Source organism: Fukomys damarensis, unplaced genomic scaffold, assembly GCF_012274545.1.
Source record: "Fukomys damarensis isolate Sample0158 unplaced genomic scaffold, DMR_v1.0_HiC HiC_scaffold_31, whole genome shotgun sequence".
In the NCBI taxonomy this organism is placed as follows: domain Eukaryota; kingdom Metazoa; phylum Chordata; class Mammalia; order Rodentia; family Bathyergidae; genus Fukomys; species Fukomys damarensis.
In genome coordinates this window covers 11,730,929-11,753,939 of record NW_022900943.1, presented here as the reverse complement: position 1 = coordinate 11,753,939, position 23,011 = coordinate 11,730,929, and the positions used below count along the sequence as shown (strand labels likewise).

General features: G+C 35.9%; 1 protein-coding gene across 1 annotated transcript in view; it reads left to right on the top strand.

The window, feature by feature from the left end:
- Positions 1 to 19,086, top strand: part of Uhrf2 (ubiquitin like with PHD and ring finger domains 2) — a gene marked incomplete at its 5' end in the record, with an annotated part of 75,226 nt that extends 56,140 nt beyond the window's left edge. Inside the window, 8 exons of the mRNA XM_010610723.1 lie at positions 2,420 to 2,524; positions 7,760 to 7,866; positions 10,945 to 11,107; positions 11,842 to 11,982; positions 14,036 to 14,132; positions 14,435 to 14,592; positions 16,761 to 16,859; positions 18,078 to 19,086. Of these exons, the coding sequence (XP_010609025.1) occupies positions 2,420 to 2,524; positions 7,760 to 7,866; positions 10,945 to 11,107; positions 11,842 to 11,982; positions 14,036 to 14,132; positions 14,435 to 14,592; positions 16,761 to 16,859; positions 18,078 to 18,224 (1,017 nt within the window). The remainder of the gene's footprint in view (positions 1 to 2,419; positions 2,525 to 7,759; positions 7,867 to 10,944; positions 11,108 to 11,841; positions 11,983 to 14,035; positions 14,133 to 14,434; positions 14,593 to 16,760; positions 16,860 to 18,077) is intronic.
- Positions 19,087 to 23,011: the final 3,925 nt, after the last annotated feature.

Sequence of the window (23,011 nt, the reverse complement as noted above, 5' to 3'; positions counted from 1 at the left end):
TACCAAAAAAAAAAAAAAAAAAAAAAAAAAAAAAAATCAAAAGAAGTGTACTAGCTATTCCAAGAATAAAATTGTTTCTCTTTGCTGCTTCAGGCAGATGCTGTGTTAACTCATTCCTAATTTCATTTTTAGAAGATTAATGTTATCATGGAAAACTTAGTATGCAAGTAACAATTTCTGGAGAAGAACAGTTTTCAGAGATGCCTAGGATTCTCGACTTCAACTAAGGCTGCTTTTTAATATTTAGTGATCCATTGTACTTAGATCTTTGATATGATTTTAAAATTAAAATAGACATTGTACATAGCTTGAAAAGTTAAATAATATGTGATTTTTATTTTAAAAACCCACTCTGCTTTTCATCCCCGTTTTCTCTTTTTCTGAGATAAAATTTTAGTTTTTACTATGGCTTTACTTTTAAATAACATGTTTTTTTCTTTTATATTTTAGTTTTATTAGTTTCCTTCTATGGAAGATGGATATTTAGCTTAGTACTTTCTGTCCTCTCATCCTTGAAATAGTTATGTCAGAATTTTGAACTGCTATTTAGGGTTTGTATTTTTATGACTTTTGATCTATAAGTACAGGAAAATGTTATAAATAGAATATAATAAAATAGTATAAATGTTTTTGCTCCTTTGTGTGTGTGTCTCACTATATATACATATATATGTATGTGTATATATATATATATATGTGTATGTGTGTGTGTGTGTGTGTGTGTATATATATATATATATATATATAAAATGTATCATGTATCATTCTCCAACTTCTTTTTTTTTTTTTCTCTCATTTGGTACCGGGGATTGAACTTGTGAGGCGGGTGGCGGAACCACTGAGCTAAATCCCCAGCCCTGTCATTCCCCACCTTTAAAAGGCCCTTTTTTATATGGTTTAAGACTCCAAGATGACTGAGGTTATTGATTTAACGTGTAGCAGAATGGTTATGCCTTTTAGGGGATGAGAGATAGTAGAACAAATTTATTTTTACCGTGATTGGTGAAGTAGGGAAACCAAGTGCTTCTGCCTCCTGCTAAAATATCTGGAATTTGCAAGGGCTACGGCTTTCCCAGTTTCAGTTGTTTTTATTATTAGTTTCTTGTTGGCTTAGTGTTTTGTCTAAGCTTACCACGTAAGCTTGAATTTCAGCTTCTTTTACTAAGAACAGTTGTTTTACAATACCTTTCTCCGAAAGTGTGAAGTATGGAAAGGGAGGGGTACTTGTTTCAGTGAGAAAGAATTCAGAATATATGAAAAAATCCAAGATACTGAAGTAGGATAGCATCACTAAACTAGAAATGAAATTCATATTTGAGTAACGTTGAGTAATTTTGGCTCTAACTTATAGGATGCGTGATGGGGCAACTACAGGTAAAGCTGGAAAAATAGAATTGACAGAGGGCAGTATATAATTCTTCACTGGAACTTGAATACTCTTAAGATCATTTAATATATTTTAAGCACTGAAAGTCAAACACAGTTCTTCTCCAAACAGATATTCTTTTATGATGGGGTAGGTTCAAAGGAGCAAAACTGAAGGCAACAAAATAAGTCTGATGTAAGCATACATGACTCAAATTAAGATTGAGCAGTAGGAATAAAAACGATGGATTTGAAGGATTTAGGAAGTAGAATTAAGAGTCCTTGTGACCATATGCCTTGAGGAATAACAGGAAAAGAATGGGGTAAAATGATACCTGCATAATGACATGACGGTCTGGATAGGTAATAGCCATAATGAAAAATGAGAAATAAGGGAGGTGATTGTGACCACAGGTAGTGAGTGTTCTTTTACCCGAGTTGGGTTGGAAGTTCCAGTTACCTGAGATGATGATTTTTTTCCCCCTCATTGAGTTTATTGGTACATTTTAGGTATACAGTACAATTACATTCATTATTGGGATCTTGTACCTTTACATGACAGGTCTTGGTTCTCATTTTTTCCTCTTATCCCTGCCCTCCCTTCACCTCCTCTTCTCCTCCCCATTTACAAACATTTAATTTCCATTTTTACATTTTCTCCTATTTTTTTTTTCTTTCCTTTATTACCTTTCTCCTACCCTTCCCACTTTCCCTACACCTTTAGCCCTTTTCTTCCTATTTCACAATGTCAGTTATCTCATTAGGATCTTACGTACTATTATAGTTTATTCACACCAGAGAAGCTATTCGATATTTAAGGATGATGATTATTAAAAATATTATGGAACAGAGTTGTAGGCCTACTCAGATTTCAGGTTGTCTCCTTAGTCCCTTTAGGATTTGTTTGTAGAGAACTAAAATGAGAGACCAAAAGATAGAACTCGGTGAGACATGGTTCTTTGGGTTCATGACTCAGTAATATATGTGGAAGCTTTTTATAAATGTAACTTAATTGTTCAGAGGTATTCTGAGATTCTTTTTACTTATTTTATAGGTGAGCGAAGCAGGTGTGCATAGGCCCCATGTCGGTGGAATTCATGGTCGCAGTAATGATGGGGCTTATTCTCTTGTCCTGGCTGGTGGATTTGCAGATGAAGTAGTAAGTCATGATTTGACTTTGTTTTTTAGAACCTATCTTAATTACTTAGAAAACTATAAATGCTTTGTCTGTGATTCAGCAAACACTGCTATCTCTTTTGAGCATAGTTTTATGTTGGTGTAATCAGTGTTCTACAACCAATAAGAGAAAAACTGGCAGTGTCTTTATCTTCATGTACTAATTTGACTTGTTTACATTTGGTAAGTTATACAGAAAATAGATTACAGAGCTCAGCTTTTAAAACTGTTTTGAGGTAAGTGTAGATTCACAATTAGTAATTGTAGCATTACAAATAATATAGCCATCCCATATTCTCCCAGTGATGACATTTTGTCAAACTCCATGTAATACAGTATCACAACCAGGATATTGGCATTCACACAAAATCCTAATGTTTCTGCTATCATAATTTCTATTATGTATCTTCAGTATTTTTCAAAAATATAAAGATTATATATACAGTCAAACCTTATATCGGGAGTAAGTTGGTCTGCAAGTGTTCTGCAAGATGAGCAACCATTGCTAAGAAATTTTAACTTGAGAAACGAGCAATGTCTTCCATTGGAGTAGTATGTCATGCCAGACATCACATGGTCATAACTGGTTTCTTGCTCACTCGCTTGCTTTTGCTGCTTTGATATACAAGTGCATTGGATTATGAGTGGAACAAATTATTCTCCCAGATCCAGATTTTACTGTAATTATAGTCAGCCCGTAGAACTTCATAAGCCTGTTACAACATAGAGCAAGGAGAAAGTGTAAAAATACCATTATGCTGTGTCCTAATACCAGTAACAATCTTTTCTCCATCTGTATAATTTGTCACTTCAGGAATTTTTATAAGTGGAATAAAGCACTTCGTAACCTTTTGGACTCACTTCTTTATACATTCCCTTGAATGTGGACTCTCCAGACGTTGTGACTTGTATCAGTGTATTTGTTTTTAGGGTCAGGGATTTAGCAAGCACAAGGTCCTGGAGTTTAATTCCTGGTACAGAAAAAAACAAGGCGTGTGTGTGTGTGTGTGTGTGTGTGTGTGTGGTGGAGGATTAGTTTGTGGTATGGAGGTTGAACTATAGTTAGTGTAACCATTCACTTGTTGAAAAATGTCTGCATTAGTAATTCTTAGCTGTTATAGCTAAAATTTGTGAATTTTGCCATTTATCGGATATGTAGCTGTTAAGTATTTTCTCCTAGACTTTTTTAAAAATTATTTTTAATGGGATAATTAACGATTAATGTTTTTATGGAACAATTAATATAGTTAATTAAAGTGGCTATGGAGAAGACAATTGTACATTTTCAGACAAAAAGGTTTACTGTCTTTCTGATAGGCAAATTGACAGTGCATTTAATGCAGCAGAAACAACTTGAAAACATTCAGCTTAATTCTTTTTTTACTCCTTTAAAATAGATATTTCAAAGCTGTATCTAAGTATTTTTCAGAAATAGAAAAGATTTTATTAAAATCAGTAAAACAGCAACTCAAAAGTGTGGAGTGTCGTTACTATTTGGGCATTCATATTTGAATTAGGATCTGATTTATGTTGTTTGTGAAACTTTGGCAAAATTTTTAGGAATCCTAGGCACATTAGAAAGATTCAAATGTAATCAGTCATGATGACACATGTGTGTGTATAATCCCAGCACTGCAGAAGGCTGAGACAGGAAAATTTCAAGTTGGAACCCAGCATAGGCAATGTAATTACTTAGTGAGACCCCATCTTGAAATTAAAAAGGGCTGGGTAAGTAACTGAAAATGAAGGCCCTGAATTCAATCCCCAGTACTGCTCCCACCCAAAAAAAAAACGTAAAAAGCATTAAAAAGACTCAAATGTTAGTTACATACGCTGAGCAAATTCTTACTTTAAATATATGAAGTACACCTAACCTGTTTCTGAAATGCTGAAAATGAGTGCCACAAGTGGAGGAGTGGGTGTTCTCACTTCCTTTCATTCCACATTTTAAGTATAGTTACTACTCAAAACATTAAAACAGGAGGGACAGAATCTTCGTTACTTTTTCGAAGTAATTAAATCTAATTAAATATTGTAAAGAAGAATTTTAATTTTGAACTAAGATGACATGTAGGATTAAATTGCCAGCTAAAATGTATCTGGAAGTGTTCATACATTTTATAAGCATTTTAAACCTTTTTATCTGTATTAGATAGGTCATAGTTACAGAAATAAGTGAGGGAAACTGAATAAGCTTTTCTGATTCAAGAGGAAATTTGTTGTTAAACTCAAATTTGGTATAACATTTATGTAGCCAGTGAGTTTTGTCCTGTTTGTATGAATGAATACAAAAACACTTCTCGAGTACCTGCTAATACATTAGTTAATATTTGGTGGAGAAGTAATTTGCACAGTGGTCCTAAGATTCTGAAATCATGCTGTTTGTGTGAGGAACCATCTCTTCCTAACCATGTGACCTTAAGCAACTTCCTGAACCTCTGCCTTACCTGTAAAATCAGGTGTATACACTTACCTCTTGGTCGTGATGTGAGTTAAATGAACCATAGCTAGTAAAATGCTTTGCCTGTCCCCACATATGTAGCAAGGGCAAGGTAGGTGATCTCAGTACCCATTTGTGGAAGCACATAAAGGCTGTAGAAGATAGAAACTGCTAAAAATCAAGGTGAAGTGACAGAGTTTTAATTGTGCTTTAAGATGGTTTATTAGGAAGGTTGACAAGATTGGAATGGGGAGGTTCTGGGAGATGAGGTTGATGCCTGGAGTGGCGACACCCCAGTGATCTTAAGACAGCTGCTGTAGCAGCTTGGAAGAAGAGATTGGGAAATTGCATCCCTGATGTAGATACAGCTGCTTTCTGTGGGTTTTCTTAGGCAACAATCTGTAGGCTATGGCTTAGGGCCACAGTTTAGCAGATCGTAGACTAGAAAATGCAACAAATTTAGGCCGATGATTTCTCCGTAGGAAAAGTGTTCTGAAATGATGTTGTTTAAGCTCTGACAGTGGGACAAATCTTTTTCTTCTATGATAATGTAAAGTTTTTTGTTACAATGATTGAAATGTAAATGCGTTAGTATAGACAGACTTAAACATTTTTCTTGACCCTTGATGATACGGTCTTTTCTTGGCTGAAAAACAACCAGGAATGATTCTGTTTCTGTGTTTTAAATGTTATTCACCCTATGTTGTTCCTGTTATCCTGCTCTCATTCCCACTGATTTTTCCCTTGGAACATTCCTATGATTTTAATTTGAAAATTTAATAATTATGAGTTAATGGAATCAGTCCAAGTAACTGTGGTCAAGACTGTGAAGCATTTAAGAAGTGCTGTAGACTGCTCTAGATCTTACTAAAATTTCTCACACAGAACACATTAAAAATGAAATTCCTAAAATGAGAACCAAGATCTGTCATGTAAGGGTACAAAATCCCAATGATGAATGTAATTGTACTGTATACTTAAAAAGTATGAATAACCTCAATGAAATTTTTTAAAAAATGGAATTCCTTAATGCCTGATTTTTTTTTAAAAATAGAGGTGTCAGTGTTGGGTCAATAAGTGAATTCAGGGTTTTTGGAGCAGTAAAGCACACTTAAATTTTACTGAAGTTTTAAAAAAAATACATTAAGAATTGGGGCCGGCAGTTTGGTTCAATATTTCCGCTACCTGCCTCACAAGCAATAAGGGCCCAAGTTTGATCCCCGGTACCAAAAAAAAAAGAAAAAAGAATTGATCCAGGGCCTTGCACATGCTAGGCAAATGTTCCACTACTGAGTTACTTCCTCGGCCCATCCATCTGTCCATCCAAACATCTTGCAGTATGAGGATTGAACCCAGGACCTACACACTGAGCCACATCTCCAGCCCTTATGTTGAAACAGGGCCATGCTAAATTGCCTAGATTGGGCCTGAACTTGGGATCCTCTTGCCACAACCTCCCACAGTGCTAGAATTACAAGCATGTGCCATCCTGCGCCACCCTGCCCAGATTTCTTGGGACAGAGTCTCACTGAGGTGTCCACGCTGACCTAGAATTTGTGACTATAATCTCTCAGGTTCATGAGCAGTTAGGAATGCAGTTGTATGTCACCACACCTCACCTCTTTGTACTCTTTAGGTTTTTAATATGTGAAAAAGAAAAGGGGGAAAGAAAAGATGTAACTAATTGACTTCTGGAATAAGAATTCAGCTAAAACTTTATTGTCTAAAATCTGAACTAATTAAAGTGATTTACATTAAACAAGAATCACTACTTAGTTGGCGTTGGTAGAATTAGTATACTGAGTTACTTTTTGATTTAGAGTCTTAGTATTGTCCATATAATTTGTAGCTACTTCAGAAATAATAGTGGAGCTGGTTTATATAGCTTCCCTTTTGGCATTTCTTCTCCACATTTAGTAGATACTAAATATTACTTTTATTTTTCAAATTGTTTTCCAATTTCCTTTTTAATGACTATTTTATCTAACTGTGTTGTGGATGAACTAATAAAATATAAAATGTAGAGAATTTACTATGCTATTAGTACTGTAATATAGAGTCTTTATGTAAACTTGCTTTATAAAATTTATTTGATGTCAACATCAGAATTTGAATACTATTTGGCAGCAAATTTAGGTGTGGTATAGGTAACAGCTGAGAGTTTAGTTATGGTGTGTTCATAAAAGTAGCACTGCATACCTGTAATCCCAGCACTAGGCCAAAGGAGGCAGGAGATTGATGAGAGTTTAACACCAGCCTGGGCTGCATAGCAAGTTCAAAGCCAGCCTTGACTGCATAGTGAGATCCAGTCTCAAAAAAGAATTTTTAACCGCCTGCGCTCGCAAGCACAAGGTCCAAGTTTGATCCCTGGTACCCCTCCAAAATTTTGTTTTTAATAAAAATAGTATTATCTATAAAGAACCTGCAAGCTAGTAATGATGTGTTTATTTTAGTTAACCTTGAGTTGAATTACATATAATATCTCTAGTCCTTAAGATCTCATCTTATGAAACTGTACAGATTGACTACATATATTGCATGAGAATCAGTGTGTGGAGATGTCAGAAACTAGATTTTCTTTTTTTAACTTTAGGTCAAGTGATATAACTTGAAGGGATACTACATAGAATTGCACTAATTTTGTCTGATTTTGGTAGATACTGCAAGAAAACATGTCCATTCATAGTATCCTCAACAGCTGTTCTTACTCTAAAATAAGAATCAAGGAAATTATACTTGGGTTTAGGTATCTTAAAGTAAAACATTTTCTTTCTATAGGACCGAGGTGATGAATTTACATACACTGGAAGTGGTGGTAAAAATCTTGCCGGTAATAAAAGAATTGGTGCACCATCAGCTGATCAAACATTAACAAACATGAACAGGTACTTTTGTAAAGACCATTTAGAATTTGAATGTTATATAAAGGTTTTATTATGAGATTATAACTGGCAATTTAGAGTGCTGGGAAGAGTCTTAAATTAAGTTAAAGATAAAATTTTAGTGCCTTATTATAGAATTGTAAGGATCCCATGTCTTTGTCTTTCTTAAAACACATGCTGTCCCTTTGAAAACTTGTCACTTTCAAAGAAAGGGACTTATATTCAGGATAAGGTGGCTTATTTATTACCCCATAAGTTCTTGTCAACACCAAGTGATATTATACTCAACAGACTTATCTTTTAGTAGAGACTAATCTTAGAGTCCCATTAATATGAAAATAGGGTAATGATTGCAAGTCACATATATATGAGGAAATACAAGATAATTTAATCACATCTGTATTTAAGATACTTTTGGAATTGACCCTAATGTCTTCTTAATGTTTCAAAAGGGGAAATTTGTTTAGATAAAGTGATCCTTTTGAACTAAATTTTCTACAGCATTACAAAAGAGCCACCTTGTGCTGAGCTTTATTATTTACAAGTATTAATGACCTCCAACTTTTAGAATTGTAATATGCAGTCTTTATGGAAACAATAAAAATTTAGTAATTTCAAAATATTTTTGTTATAAATGAATGCTACTATTAATAATAGAAAACCAATCCAAACCATCTGATAGCAAGACCACAGTTTAATTTGTCACATTTAAATTTTTAACCATATGAAACAATCACATGGTTAAATATTTTTATATCATAAAGAGTATATTGTGCATTGAGTAGAAGTATTTTTCCCTTTAAGTCTAAATCACTCGGTTTTAAGTAGCATCCTTTTAATTTGTGATTACCATGTGAACTAAAGAATATGATTTCAAAACTTTTATTGCATACTGAATTACATAGAATCTGTTTTTTGTCTTGTATATTATTTCTGACAGTAGGATTATTTTACTGAACCAGCAGAGGAGACAGGTCAGATTTGCTGGTGAAAACATTCCTGAGGCAGGAGCCCAGTTCTACACATTCTTTTTTCGGTCAAGGATGCAGCTCTTCAGAATAATGAACTTAAAAGAAGTTAGAAATAGTTTGATGCATCTTTGTTAATGAAAATATATCGAATTTGCAAAGGGGCTTTTCAAAGTTGTGAAAACTGAAATTTGTATTTTCCTGTTAATAAACTATTTTGCTTGAAGGAAACTTCTTTCATAACTCATTTACAGTATTCCTGGTAGGTTCCTTTCAAGCTTTTAGGTAACCTAATATAAGTACTATTACAGTCTCTTTACAAAATAATTGATGAACAATGTAAATGTTTGCTATTAAGAGGAGAGTTGTGAAAATGAAATATTAACTGAAAGCAATTTAGGATTGACATCTCATAAAGACTTTAACATCCAGTTGATTATACATTAAGCTATAAATATGCCTTGTGATTGTAAGCTCTCTAGGGCTAAGATACCTGTCTCATGACATGAAAACATAGGCCTTTACTTTGACCCATAATATACTTTCCCCCAAATGATATATGTATGGTGAAATTCACTTTTGCTTCTCTCCTGAGAGAAAATTGGACACTTTCTTGCTTCTGAGTTTATTCCTATTTCTTCCCAGATCTTTCACTTTAAGAAACTGAAGAGGGCAACAAGGTAACCTGGCAATCCTTTGGTAGGGCAGGCAGAGGCAGCTGATTGAGCTACAGATAGAGTAATTTGTTGCTGCTTTGCCTAGCTTCATCCTTCCGGACGCTTCACATCCTTGCATAGCATGTATTTGTATCTGAAGCTAGAAATGAGTGGACATTGCCAGTTAGTAGTAATTATGATTGGAAGAAAGTACCATGATATTTAAAGCATGTTCACTCAATAACATGAAGATAGTACTTATCCTAGTTCTTCAGGATAAAATATGTTTATCTTGGTAGATATTCCATAAGTACAATATACTAGCCCTAGAGTTGATGGGTATTTTAAATGTTTTAGAGTTTTAAATTAGCTCCCTTTTTAAATAAAAAAAATAACTTGTTAAGAGCTTTACTCTCTAACTGCAGCCATAAAAGTTATTTTTAGAAATAAAAATAAGTTCATTTATTTTAGGAGTTAACTATGGTCAAGAAATTCCTTTTCAATAGGTTAGCCATAGTATTAATGTCTGTTTTTAAATTTGAACTTGCATTAATAAGTATACCCTGAAAAACTATTTTGTATCATATTTGATTTTGGGTATACTTTTTTTTTAATCCTTTCTTAAGTGTGTTCTTTTTGCTTATGTGAAGACATACATATCTTAGAGGGAAATCCCAATTTTTCCGAAGACTGTAGTACTTTTGTAGGCCTAGGTTTTCCCCAGAAAGGTCTTTAGGCTCACTGATGCATTATGAGTACATATACTGAGGGTGTTTAAATTAGGTCAGATGCTTCCTCCAAAAACTGCCTTCTCTCTGGCATCAGTAATCTTGGTAAACTGAGGCAACCAAAAACTCTTTATTGTCATGATTTAGCACAAGCATTTTGATGCTTGAGTGTTAATTTGTCTTTTTGTGGAGGACTTTAAAGAATAGTCTCATATTGCACTTATTCTTAAACCTTACAAATCTCTATTGTCTGGAATGTGGAAAGTAGACCTAGAAAGGTCATTTGTACCTGGCTGGTGGATTTATTTTTCTAGATTTCTTTCTATATCATTCCAGCAATTTACTTCACTCCCTTATCAAAAAGACCTATTAAAACAACCACTTGCTTTAGTTCAGCGTTCTCTCTTCCCTCAACAACCGTTATTTAAAGAACATTCCATGTATTTTTAGTTGTTTTCTATTATACGTGGCACAGATGTTATTACTTTCAGAAGAACCCTACAGGCTATCTGAGAACCAATCCCCTGGCTTGGGGGTGACATCAGAAAACTGATTTGTCTTCTCTGCTGGTGGGGGAAAGCATAATCCTATTATCTGGAATAATATGGAAAGAATCATAGACTCTTAACCATCAGGTAAGGCATAATTCACCTTTTAATTGAGCTAATGACTCGATTATGTACTTGGAGAAAAATTACTTGGTATAAAGACTTTGTTTTATTTTTTTAGGGCATTGGCCCTAAACTGTGATGCTCCATTGGATGATAAAATTGGAGCAGAGTCTCGGAATTGGAGAGCTGGTAAGCCAGTCAGAGTGATACGCAGTTTTAAAGGGAGGAAGATCAGCAAATATGCTCCTGAAGAAGGCAACAGATATGATGGCATTTATAAGGTGCTCTATCTGGCATGACATCTTGTTAGTCATTTTTCCTGGGCTTTCAAGACAGGGTCACCTCAGGGCACTGGTGGGTGGGCTGGAGGAAAGATGAGGCCATCTTAGTTGTATTTCCACTTTCACTTTTAGTTCAGTTAAAAAGTAAAATGTCCAAGTAATTTGGAAATGGCTTGAAGCATAGCCAGCCAATACATAAAGAGGACTCTTCTATACGTCAGTCTTTTTTTAAAAAAAGCTTACTTGACATTTCTAAGGGCAAAAGGTCATATTTTGAGTTAAGTTTAAGTGTAGATTCTCTGTGATAAAACCATTTAAATGACTTGCCTGTTGTGGATCTTAATTCTTACAATCTTTTCAGAATGATTTAATGATTGTAAAAAATTTGAAAGGAGAACACATAATATTAAAAATAGATTTTATCTTTTTGCTCAAAACTAGGATATAACTGCCACCATTCTTATCTAATATGCAAAATTATTAATGAGCACAGTTTTGTTAATCTGCTAAATTTGGGATATCCTATATTTCTATGGGAGCTGTCTGAATAGGAAATAAAGTCAAAACTATGTTTTAATGCATATTCTTGACTTTTTAATTTATTATTCTTACACCATAGCAAGTACCTTCTGGAGTTGCAATAAATTCTAACAAGAATATTTAAGCCACTAATGTTAATGCATTATAAATAAATCCAACTTTAAATATGAATGTACTACTGAAATATGCTATAGGTGGTGAAATACTGGCCAGAAATTTCATCCAGTCATGGATTCTTGGTTTGGCGTTACCTTTTAAGAAGAGATGATGTTGAACCTGCACCTTGGACCTCAGAAGGAATAGAGCGTTCAAGGAGATTATGTCTTCGTTTACAGGTTAGATTATGTTGTCTGAGCTGCTCATACGTTCATAAAAATATACATCCATATTATGTGCCTTAATAGTGTATATAACTCATAGCAACTGATCAGTGACTAAGGGGTGAACAAGAACATCATGCGGTATACAAAAGGAAAAGTAAGAAGGCACACGTTGTGCTTAGGGAGTGCTGGACTTGTCAATGAAAAGTAAAATATTTCTAGTTCCGCAAAGAAGTGATGAGGTCTGAGGGAATGGGATTTATAAAATTTAAGTTTAGGGGACCTTGGAAAAGGGTATCTAAAGGGCACAGGGGGACTGTCTGTGGTAGGGGAAGGGTGGGGAAATGGCTGATAAAAGTGGTCTGCTTCCTACCCTTCTCACTTTTCCTCACCCCTTTTCTCTCTTTCCTGCTAAGCTGCTTCCCTGCCCTGCTGTCACTTTCAGTGATTTGCCTTTTTTTCCCCTTTGCCCATGCTCAGCTGTTAATCCATAGAAGACTTTGTTGGTTTTGTGTACCTTCTGGATAGTACGGCTGCATTCCCCTTTCACTGCCTGGATACCCTAAACTTTGTCCCTGCTACTGACAGAGCATGGTTTGAGTTCTTTCCTCATAATTTTCCATGTTGTGCTTCCTGTAAAGACTGTCAGCTTTGTCATTTCCCCTGGCTCTGCCCACATTGCATGTGTAGGGGCTGAACTATGGGCAAGTGTCTGACCACCCAGGCAGGTGAGTGTGTATCTTTTAGTGGAAGTCTATTTCTTTATGTGTGTGTGTGTGTGTGTGTTTTTTAAATCATTGTTTATTGTTTAAACACGATCTACCAACTACTAAAATAATTACCAAAATAATACTTTATAAGTAAATGTAAGAACTTTCTCAAATCCATTTTTGGAAGATTTTTTCAGACCCTTATGTTCAGAGGATTAGATGGGTTTTTATTTGAAACTGTGAGGGCTGAGGATTTAGCTCAGTGGTACCACCGCCTGCCTCATAAGCTCAAGGTCCTGAGTTCAATCCCCAGTACTAAAAAAATAAAAAAGAAAGAAACTTTGAGTCCATTTACTATGGTAAATTAATATGAAGCCAAACACATAGAGCTTTAAAGATCAACATTATTGCAAGAGCTACCTTCCCCCTCCCCCCAGGTAGACATTTAAACCTAGGCTAGGGCTGGGGATTTAGCTGAGTGGTTCCGCCTCCTGCCTCACAAGCGCAAGGTGCTGAGTTTGATCCTCAGTCCCCCCCCCCCCAAAAAAAGGCTACCTGCGTGTTGGCACATGCCTGTGATCTCAACTACTCAGGGTGCTAAGGTAGGACGGTGAAACATTGATAGCCAGCCTGTGTAACATAGCAAGACCCTATCTTAAAAAGGGGTCTGGAAATGTAGTTCAGTGGTGCCACACCTGCCTCGCAAAGCGCAACGTCCTGATTTCCATCCCGGTACTAGAAAAAAATGAAAACAGTGTCGTAGGGGTAATAGCTAGAATGTACCCCTTAAAACTGAACCCTTAAGTAATAGAAAATATAGTAGTTTAGTCACTTAGATCTTCTAAAAGTCTCCACCTGGGCTGGGGACTTGGCTCAGTGGTGCTGTGCCTGGCTCCAAAGGGTAAGGTCCTGAGTTCTATCCCAGGTATCTCCAGTTTTAGGAGATGAGAAATTTAACCCTTAGTTTTTTGTTTCTGATTGATTTATTTTATTACCATATATGGTGCTCTGTGGTTGATACTCACTTTAAATTCTCCATTCCTGAAATTTTTCTGGCTGACTAGTAACCACTCTTGAAGATTTCTTTCTTTTAGGTCTCAAACTAAGATCATTATGTTATAAAATATTTTGGAATATTTTAGAAGTTAAAGCTACATGGCTTAACAGTGAATTTGGGATTTCAGTAGTCTTCTGTGTCTTGAATCCTTTTTCTTTGAAAGTGTATATCCTTTATGTAAATTCTTTCCATTTAGGGAAAATAGACTCTGCCCTCCCCCTTTAAAATTTCTCACCAGGAGCCAGAACCTCCCTTCTCTATGAAGCTGAAATCTTTGTTGTCGTTTCCCCCCTCCCATCAGTATCCAGCAGGTTACCCTTCAGATAAGGAAGGGAAGAAGACTAAAGGACAGGCAAAGAAGCAGGCTGCTGAAGCTACAAAAAGGCCAACTTCAGATGGTAGGTACTGATCCAGAGTGGATATCCTGACTACATTTGAATAAAGAAAAATATTAGAATATATTGAGAGATTCATAAGAAATTATAAGCAAAGAGTTTTGTTGTTTTGGAAGTGGGTAATGGGTCTTTTTGTGTATTTTAATAATGTCAGATCCGTAACAACAATGAGTATAGCATCCTGAATTCCAAGGCATGTTAGAAGCTGCTTTATATGGGCATCTGCCTGTTAACTCTTTTGGTACCAGTTAATTCTTGTGTTGTGGGTCTGAGGTGAACTACTGATATTTTAAAACCAAATCTAGATGAATGTCCAAGTGCCTCCAAAGTGATCAAAGCGTCAGACTCTGCAGAAGCAGTTGAGGCTTTCCAACTTACCCCTCAGCAACAGCGCCTAATCAGAGAAGACTGTCAGAACCAGAAACTATGGGATGAAGTGCTTGCATCTCTTGTGGAAGGACCAGTATGTAAACGTTTTCCTAAATAATGTTCTAATATTAACCAGTGATGGAAAATAAAACTTGATTCTTCTATACAGTGCCATCATGTTTCAGAAATTATTGGGAGTCCATAAACTTAATGCTCTTACATTTATTTTTTCAATCCTTAGATATTCTTTCTGGGTGTGGTAGTACTTGTGTAATTCTGACTTCAAGGGGTTGAGCAAAAGGTTAGAAAATTTGAGGCCAGTTGGGCAACTTAGTGAGACCCTCTCAAAAAAACATTTGTAGGGAAGGGAAAAAAAAAAGGTATGTAGGGGAGGTAGCTCAGTGATAGAATGCCCTTGGGTTTGGTCTTAGTACCACAAAAGAAAAAGGTAAAACAAAATGAACAGTTGTTAGCCAATGATGACTTTTAATAAATGAAAGCATATACCTTCATAACTAAACACCTTTCCAAGACTCTGAGATTGTGAGCAGTTTTCCCTGACTGCTGCTTGTCCCCTGACTGCATTGACTGCCACACTCTGTGCAAAATAGTTAGTACATATGTTAAATCCTGGGGAAATGACTATCTGTCTAACAAAAACTCTGTCCTCTCTGTCTTGATGAGGCCTATTCTTTCATAACCTTTCAGATTACATAAGTATTACACTCCCCAGAGGCCTTTATCAGCTCTCACTGGTTTACATCTTTTACTTTTAATTGATGTTCTTTTCTCACTTAGTACTCTCTGAAATTTATTTTTTGTCTATTCTTCTATAGGAATATAAGGTCTATGAGATTAGAGACTTTTCATTTTTATAACCACTCTGTAGACAAGTACCTAGCACACCATAAAAACTAAGAATAGTGATACTGCATACACCTATATAAAACATAGACCCCATGGAGCTACAAAGTAACTTGTTAGCAAGAGGGGTACCTCTTACTGGGTGGTGGATTTAGCTCAGTGGTTCTGTTGCTTTGGCAAGCACAAGGTCTCAGGTTTGATCCCTGGTACAAAGACATAACAAACAAAAGGTACATGTTACAAAGTTTGAGATTTTTAGCATCTACATTTGTGAGGCAAACATTACAGTACAGAAACTAACATCTCCATGTGGATGTGTTTATTTTTACTGTCCCTGGGGATTGAACCTAGAGCCTTCACACTGAGCTATAGCCCCAGACCTTTTTTTGAGACAAGATCTCACTAAGTTGCTAAATTGATTTGCGCTTGTGATCTTTCTGCCTTAGAATCCCAGAGTGCTTGGGACTACAGATGTGTGCTGGGATTATGGATTCCTAGCATGTTATATTCTTTGAAAGTGTTATGTTATAATTTCCTTAAATTTTTAATCCATGTTAATGTAACAATATCAGAGCATGTTTTGAAATATGCCATTTATTTTTTTACTTGAAACTCTTATAAATTTGTTTTTCTATTAAAAAAATAAAATTCATTCTCTCACAACCAAAAATAACTAAAGGGTTTATAACTTTTAAAAAACTAGCTTCTTTTCTAGTTTAAAAACATGAACAAGTAGGGCAAAATTGCACTGGTAGTAGCTTTTAAAGATACAGTATAGGAGACTCATTTGAAAATGATTTCTTTAGGTAGCTGTACTTTTTATTATAATTTCAACTCCCTTTAGTAAACAACACCAAGGAAATACGGGATTTGAGGGGGGGGTTGAGTCAAAATAATCACAGAAAATCATAGGAAATGATGTTGATTCCTTCTGGTATTAGATACTGGAGTACTTTGCATAGTTCTCTTTTTTTTTTTTTTTTTAAAGCTTCAAAATCATTTAGGTTCTGTATCAGTAAAATGTTTAATGGAAAACATTTCATATCCATACAGCATGCAGTAGAGTTTATGGAAAGAACCACATTGTGTTTTGTTTATTTGGTGCTGGAAAGTGAACCCAGGTCCTTCTACATGTTAGACAGTTCCTCTAACCACTGAGCTACAACCCCAGTCCCTTATTTTTTTGTATTTGTGAAAAATAGTTATCCCTGGAATGTGAAATGTAGAGGTACTTCAATGGGTTTTCTACACTGTTATGTTTGCTTGGCTTAAGTAGTTAGAATTTTCTTTTTCTTGTTATAAAACAAGTCAATATTTTTGATCCTTTAGAATTTCATTGTATATTTTATGAACTTCTAACATTGTTTTCCTTTCTCCTGGGTGTCATTTTCATTTTAGAGTTTCCTGAAAAAATTGGAACAATCTTTCATGTGTGTCTGCTGTCAGGAGCTAGTTTATCAACCTGTGACGACGGAGTGCTTCCACAATGTCTGTAAAGTAAGTAGAACCCCTCCCACTCTCCCTTGACAAGGTTCAAGGCACACTAAACTCTGTACCTGTTTTCAGCACTTGAAAACCATTTTTTCATGAAGTAGAATAGTTGTGGAACCTTACCATTTAAGAAACATTTAATTACATGTTGGTGGTAAATGCGCATTTTAATTTGATTTTAATAGTCTAATAAATACTGCTTCAAGTGTTCCACCGTGTTTGGAATTATCAAGGAAGGAATGAAATACAAAGAAACTAAGGTTAAGGGTCTGGGATTTAGCTCAATGGTCCCGCTGCCTGCCTTACAAGTGCAAGGACCACATTTCGATCCCTGGCACCAAAAAAGAAAAAAGAAACTAAGGTCATCATTGCTATTATCTATGTAAGCTTATAAGTTTTATGTATTATTTTCTTGTAGTTGATTAAAAAGTCTAAAACAGATTCTTCCTGACAAGATGCTCACGTGATTTGAATATTATGTTATCTGTGTGGTTCAAAAGGAAAACTTGAGTGTTAGTCAAGCCAGGGTTTTAAACTTGCTCTACGAAGTGGTAGCTTTATGCCTTGACCTAACCTCAGAACTTCTTTCCTTTTTAAAGTAGGAACAGTGCTTTTATGTATGTGCCTTCGGGCCAGGGATTTAGCTCAGCGGTTCCAGCACCTGCCTCACAAGTGCAAGGACCGGAGTTTGATCCCCAGTATGGGATGGTGGGGGGCAACGATGACACACAAAACTTAAGTATGTATGTGATTGTGCCTGAGCACTTGTTAATTCTCTGTGTTTGGTACAGCTACATGTAATTTTAGAAGACACATCTGTTAAGTGATTTGATAAGAAAATGACTAATTTCTAAGAAACAGAATCCTGAATTTTTTTCCCTCCTTTCCGGCTCCATCAGTAAACTGCTAGGACTAAAGTCCAGCCATGACCATGTTCACAGGAACCACACATACTCTGTAAAACCTTCATTTTACCAGTGGAGGGAAGTGAAGCACAAAGTTACATCATTTACCTGAAGTCTCACAGTGTTTGTCAGGGATGCAACTATATATACTGTGTAATACAGACTCAGGCCTTTAAAGCTGTACATATCTCTTATTATAAACAGTAAGTTTCTCATTCCTGTTTAAAAGTGTAAGTTACTGATTTATTTTCCACATGCTTGACACTCTAATGAAATTGGATGTTTTGTGTGTGGCTTTTTTCCTGTGTTTTTACCTTAGGATTGCTTACAGCGCTCTTTTAAGGCCCAAGTTTTTTCCTGCCCTGCTTGCCGGCATGATCTTGGCCAGAATTACGTCATGATTCCCAATGAGATTCTACAGACTCTACTTGACCTTTTCTTCCCTGGCTACAGCAAAGGACGATGAGATCTGTATGCTTCTGTGTTGCTCCTGGTGGCTTATTGGACAATAACGAATCTAAAATGGGTTGGGAGGGTGGAAGCAACAGTGGACCATATCTCTCACATTCTGAAGCAGCTACTCCTCTTTCCCACATAGCCATCATCTTGTGTGTGTAGTAAGAGGCCCATTTTTCAGCTGTCTTAACTATGAAAAGGTAGTTCTGTCAGTAACAACTAGTTTAATGAGTAAAAAGTCAAAGCCTCAGCTCTAATTGATATTCCAGTTATGATTTATTTTGCAACTACCTCAGGACAGAAACGATTTATGGGGATTTTAAAAATCATTGAATAATTAGTTAAATGAGATTTTAGCTACACACTGCCTCCCAAATATTAGTTGTGCCTGGTTCTTGTAATTTGATTTTATGAAAAAGGAGATGACAATTGAGATTCTTGGAATGATTGCAGCTTCTGTAGTACGCATAACTTTTTAAAATGTCTCTTCCATTACAGTATGTTTTGCAAGGACAGGTTCATTTTTTAAGCCTATTTTGTGAGCTCCATTGTGCTTTTCTTCTGGTGTTTTATGCAAATTGACTACTAATGACTAATGAAAACAATATGAATGCATTCTTACTGCATTAGTGTAATGTGGTGTGGTTTTGCAGTTAAAAGGGGTATGCAGATGCTTTCGTTGTAAATGTTCACGAAAAGCCACTTCTGTATTAGTCAAACTGCTTTTTAGTGAGTTTCACCAGTGATTTTATATCTGCAGAGTATTGAAGGATGTTTGGACTTTTGAGAGGATTGAAATTGCTTCATATTGTGATCCTAAATTTTATATTCACTATATTCCTTAAAGTATACCTTAATAAATATTTTATGATCAGAAAAACTTTTTGCTTTACTTTTTATAATTTTATGGTTTATAGTTTGGATTTTTAAGAATCACTTATTTCCAGGTGTTTTTGTTGTTTGTTTTTATTAAAACGTTTGTCAACTCTGCTTTAGGTAATGAGAACTAGAATGAAATTTTTTAAACCTATTACATATTAATTTACAGAATGAATTTCATTATATGAAATGAGGTCTTACTAAGGACAGATTTCATCCTCAGTTTGAGTTTTGTTTTTGGTGTTTTTTTTGGTACTGGGGACTGAACTCTGGTCCTTGCGCTTGCTAGGCAGGCCTCCGAACCACTGAGCTAAATCTCCAGCCCCTCAACTTGAGTTTTAAAAGAAGGTTTCATTCTATAGAATGCAGAAATTTGAAAGAACTTAGTGAATGTTCTTTTATCTGTAACTTCATGTTTCCTTTCTGTGTGAGGGTTGCTGCTTATTTAAGACATGGGAACATTTTAAGACATCACTCTGTTGCACTCCTATTTTTTAATCAGTAAATTTTAATGTGGTCAAGTCTTTGTAACCCCTAGTTTCAAAGCTAACTGACCATTTATCTTGCCATTGTTTACTGAATTATAGTCATGTGTACGTTTTAGCTCAGTCTGCACCACAAGCTTGACGGTCTTCTGTTTTGTATAGGTTATCACCCTTGCAAATGTAGCAAACTACGTCCATTGCCTTCCCTACATGTGGTTAAATTCAAAATCAGATTCTGTGAGATACAACATTAGTTTAGACTGTGAAAATGATTCCAACGTTGAGAAGTAACCCTTAATACAATGACCTTTTATTGTCTGTAACAGTGATGGCAATCTGCTGCAACATACGTGCCATAGGTTCATCACCACTAGTCTATAAAAAAGCCTTAAAAGAAGTCAAGAGTCATTTTTATTGTGAAGAATCATTTAATTAGGATCTTTTTAGATTGAAAGGAATCACAGGACGTATTATCCAGGGTTTTATTCCCTGTAGCATTGGTTTGAAACGATGCTGCAGCATTGAATGAAGAATGGGAAATAATTTCCTAGTTTCAGCTCTTTGAAGTTGTTTAGTTCTACTATTGTTTGCAAAATAAGTGATTCTCAGAGTTACACTGTGTATTAATTCTGCCTCTGCCGTAACAGAATGAACCAGGGAAGAAGGGTAAATGCAACTGGCAAGAATGGCCTAAAACTAAAATTTTTTATTGTTTGTTAACTGTTAAGTTTTTAAAAGTGAAGTATTTTTACATACATATTTCAGTAGGTATGTAGGAAATAGGGACATTCAAAAACATAACCACAGCAATGTTGTCACATGAATTTCTTATATCATGAAATCTCTTAACAAATGCTCTGGATTTCCCTTAAATATCATAAGTGGGTGTTTTTATCTGAATCGGGATCCAAATAAAGACTTCACATTGTGATTAATTGGTATTTCTTAAGTCTTTTGAGATAGGGTCTAACTATGTAGTTCAGTCTTGCCTTCAACTTGCAGCAACCCTCCTGCCTCAGCCTCGGGAGTGCTGAAATTATATGTGTACCTCTTAACTAGCTTTTAAGTGTGTGTATGTTCCCTCAATCTTTCATCTGCACCCCCCCACCACAGTAGTTTACTGTTTACAATTTCTGTTAAAACTGAGTTGTTTGTACTGAAATGTTTCTGATTCATTTTGTTGAGGTAACCTCATGACATAGCCTAACTTTATTTTCTGTGAATTGGTAGTAAAATTTAAAGAATGACCAGATTTTTTTTCTTCTTTTGGGTGAGATTTCATAGGTGGGTATGATTGTCATCAAGAGACACGTTATCTGGGTGTAAGTCTTAAGTTCGAAAACTAAGCTTTTAGGGAAATAGTTGGAATTTTTACACTTAAGGTATAGTGACACAACTGTTGAATACTCACCTACTTTCATACGGTTAGGACTTAGCATTTTTTTTAAATGAGAGTAGAATGGATCTCACTTCTAGGTTTTATAGTTTATTCAACAAATAATGTGCATGTTAGTGTATTTCAAGGATTTAGGGAAACACTGAAATTGGCAGTCTGAGCATACAGCTTGAGCTTTCTCACGACCATAGCATGTATGACACAGTTGAGATGCCAGGAGCCTACATACACAGAACTGCGGGTTTTATTACAGTGTCTCCTTCCAAGAGCTGTGTAGAGTTCTGCTCCAACTTGTTCATTGTCTCCTACTTACCCATTAGCCAAACCTTCACCCATTCTTCCCTGGGATAATCCTCTTTTGACAGAATTAAGCTTGATGGTTCATGCCCCACCAGGCCACAGTGAAAAGAATTCTGTTTGTCCACTGTCAGTGGACTGAGGGATGTAGGCTGACCCCTAAAACCAGACTGTCAATCCCTGAAGTAATATATCTAGTGACATGGTTTAAGTGAGTCCTGTACCAAGATAAAAGTTAAATACCAGTCTCTAGACATAAGAAATCAAGAGCTACTTAGAGCGGCCAACCAGGCTAACCAAATGGCTACTATGGAAAAACGAAAGGACTAAGACAAGTTTTATGACTATATTCTCAAGTATGAATGTGGGTTGCATTACTAGAATAAAAAAAGAGATGCTGTGTGAATTAGAGATTAAGAATCTTGGGATTAAACATGACTGAAAACAAAACGCAGTAGACAAAACAGAATGCTAAAGTTTGAATGTTCGGCCGAGTCATTTGTGTGATACGGATACACCAGTATTTATTCATCTACTGATGGATATATGGGGTTGTTTCCAGGGTTTTGCTGTTAGGAATAAAGCTGCTGTGAACCGTTCTATGTAAGTCTGGAAAATAGTTTGACTGTTTCTTATAAGATTAAATATGTGCTTACCATACAATCCATCAGTTTCACTAATAGTTACTTATTCAAGAAAAATATGTATGTTTAAAGTGGTTTATACCATTGTATATTTGTTTCAGCAGTGTACGAAAACTCTGATTGCTTCATATCCTAACATTTGAGGGTTTTTGTTTGTTTGGTGGCAATCCTGGGGAATGAACTCAGAACCTTGCAGTAACAAGGTCAGCGCAGTGCCACTGAGCTAAATCCCCGGCCCTCTTAACATTTGCTTTCAAGAGCTTTCTGAGGAGTATTACCTTCCTGATTTTGTCTTAAACACATGTTAAATATTTGTTGACAGAGTGGATGTGTAGCAGTTATTGGTATTCAGGTATTTCTCCTCAGAAGCACCTGATAGGATTGTACTTTGTATGATCTGTGTTTTTGGGTAGGGCTACATAACCAGTTGGATAGCACCAGCAGCTTGGATATTGAATGTTGAATGCTTGGTCCCCACCCCATAGCGCTTAATGGAAGATGGTAGAGCCTTTGGTAGATAGAGCTTAAAAGAAAGAAGCTAGACCATTACCATTGAAGAGGGTTTGGGAGCCCCAGCACCCTCTTGTTTCTGTTTTTACTTCCTAGTCACCATGAGGTAAATAGTTATCTTCCACCATATGTTGCCATGATGTACAGCAAAGGCCCAAAGCCACAGGGCCAAGTGATTGCAAATTTACATGGTGGAACCAAAATAAATCTTTGGTTGTCTTGGTATTTTGTAATAGTGATAGAAAGCTGGTACTGAAGATTGGTCCAAGAGTGAAGTTGTTGCTGTGACTGTGCTTGATAATGTGTTCAGTCTTTGAAATTCATTTATGAAATGAGTTTGGAAAAGTTCGAAGAAGTGTAGTGTAGAAAAATCTGTAATGCTGCAGAGCTTAGTGGTTGATTCTAGTGAGAGCTGTTAAGACCTGAATGCTGATTTTAAAAAGCAGAAAAGCCGGGCGGCATGGCACATGCCTGTAATTCCAGCACTCGGGAGGCTGAGGCAGGAGGATCGCTGTGAGATTGAGACCAGCCTGGTCTACATAGTGAGTTCCAGGTCAGTCTCAACTACATAGTGAGACCCTGTCTC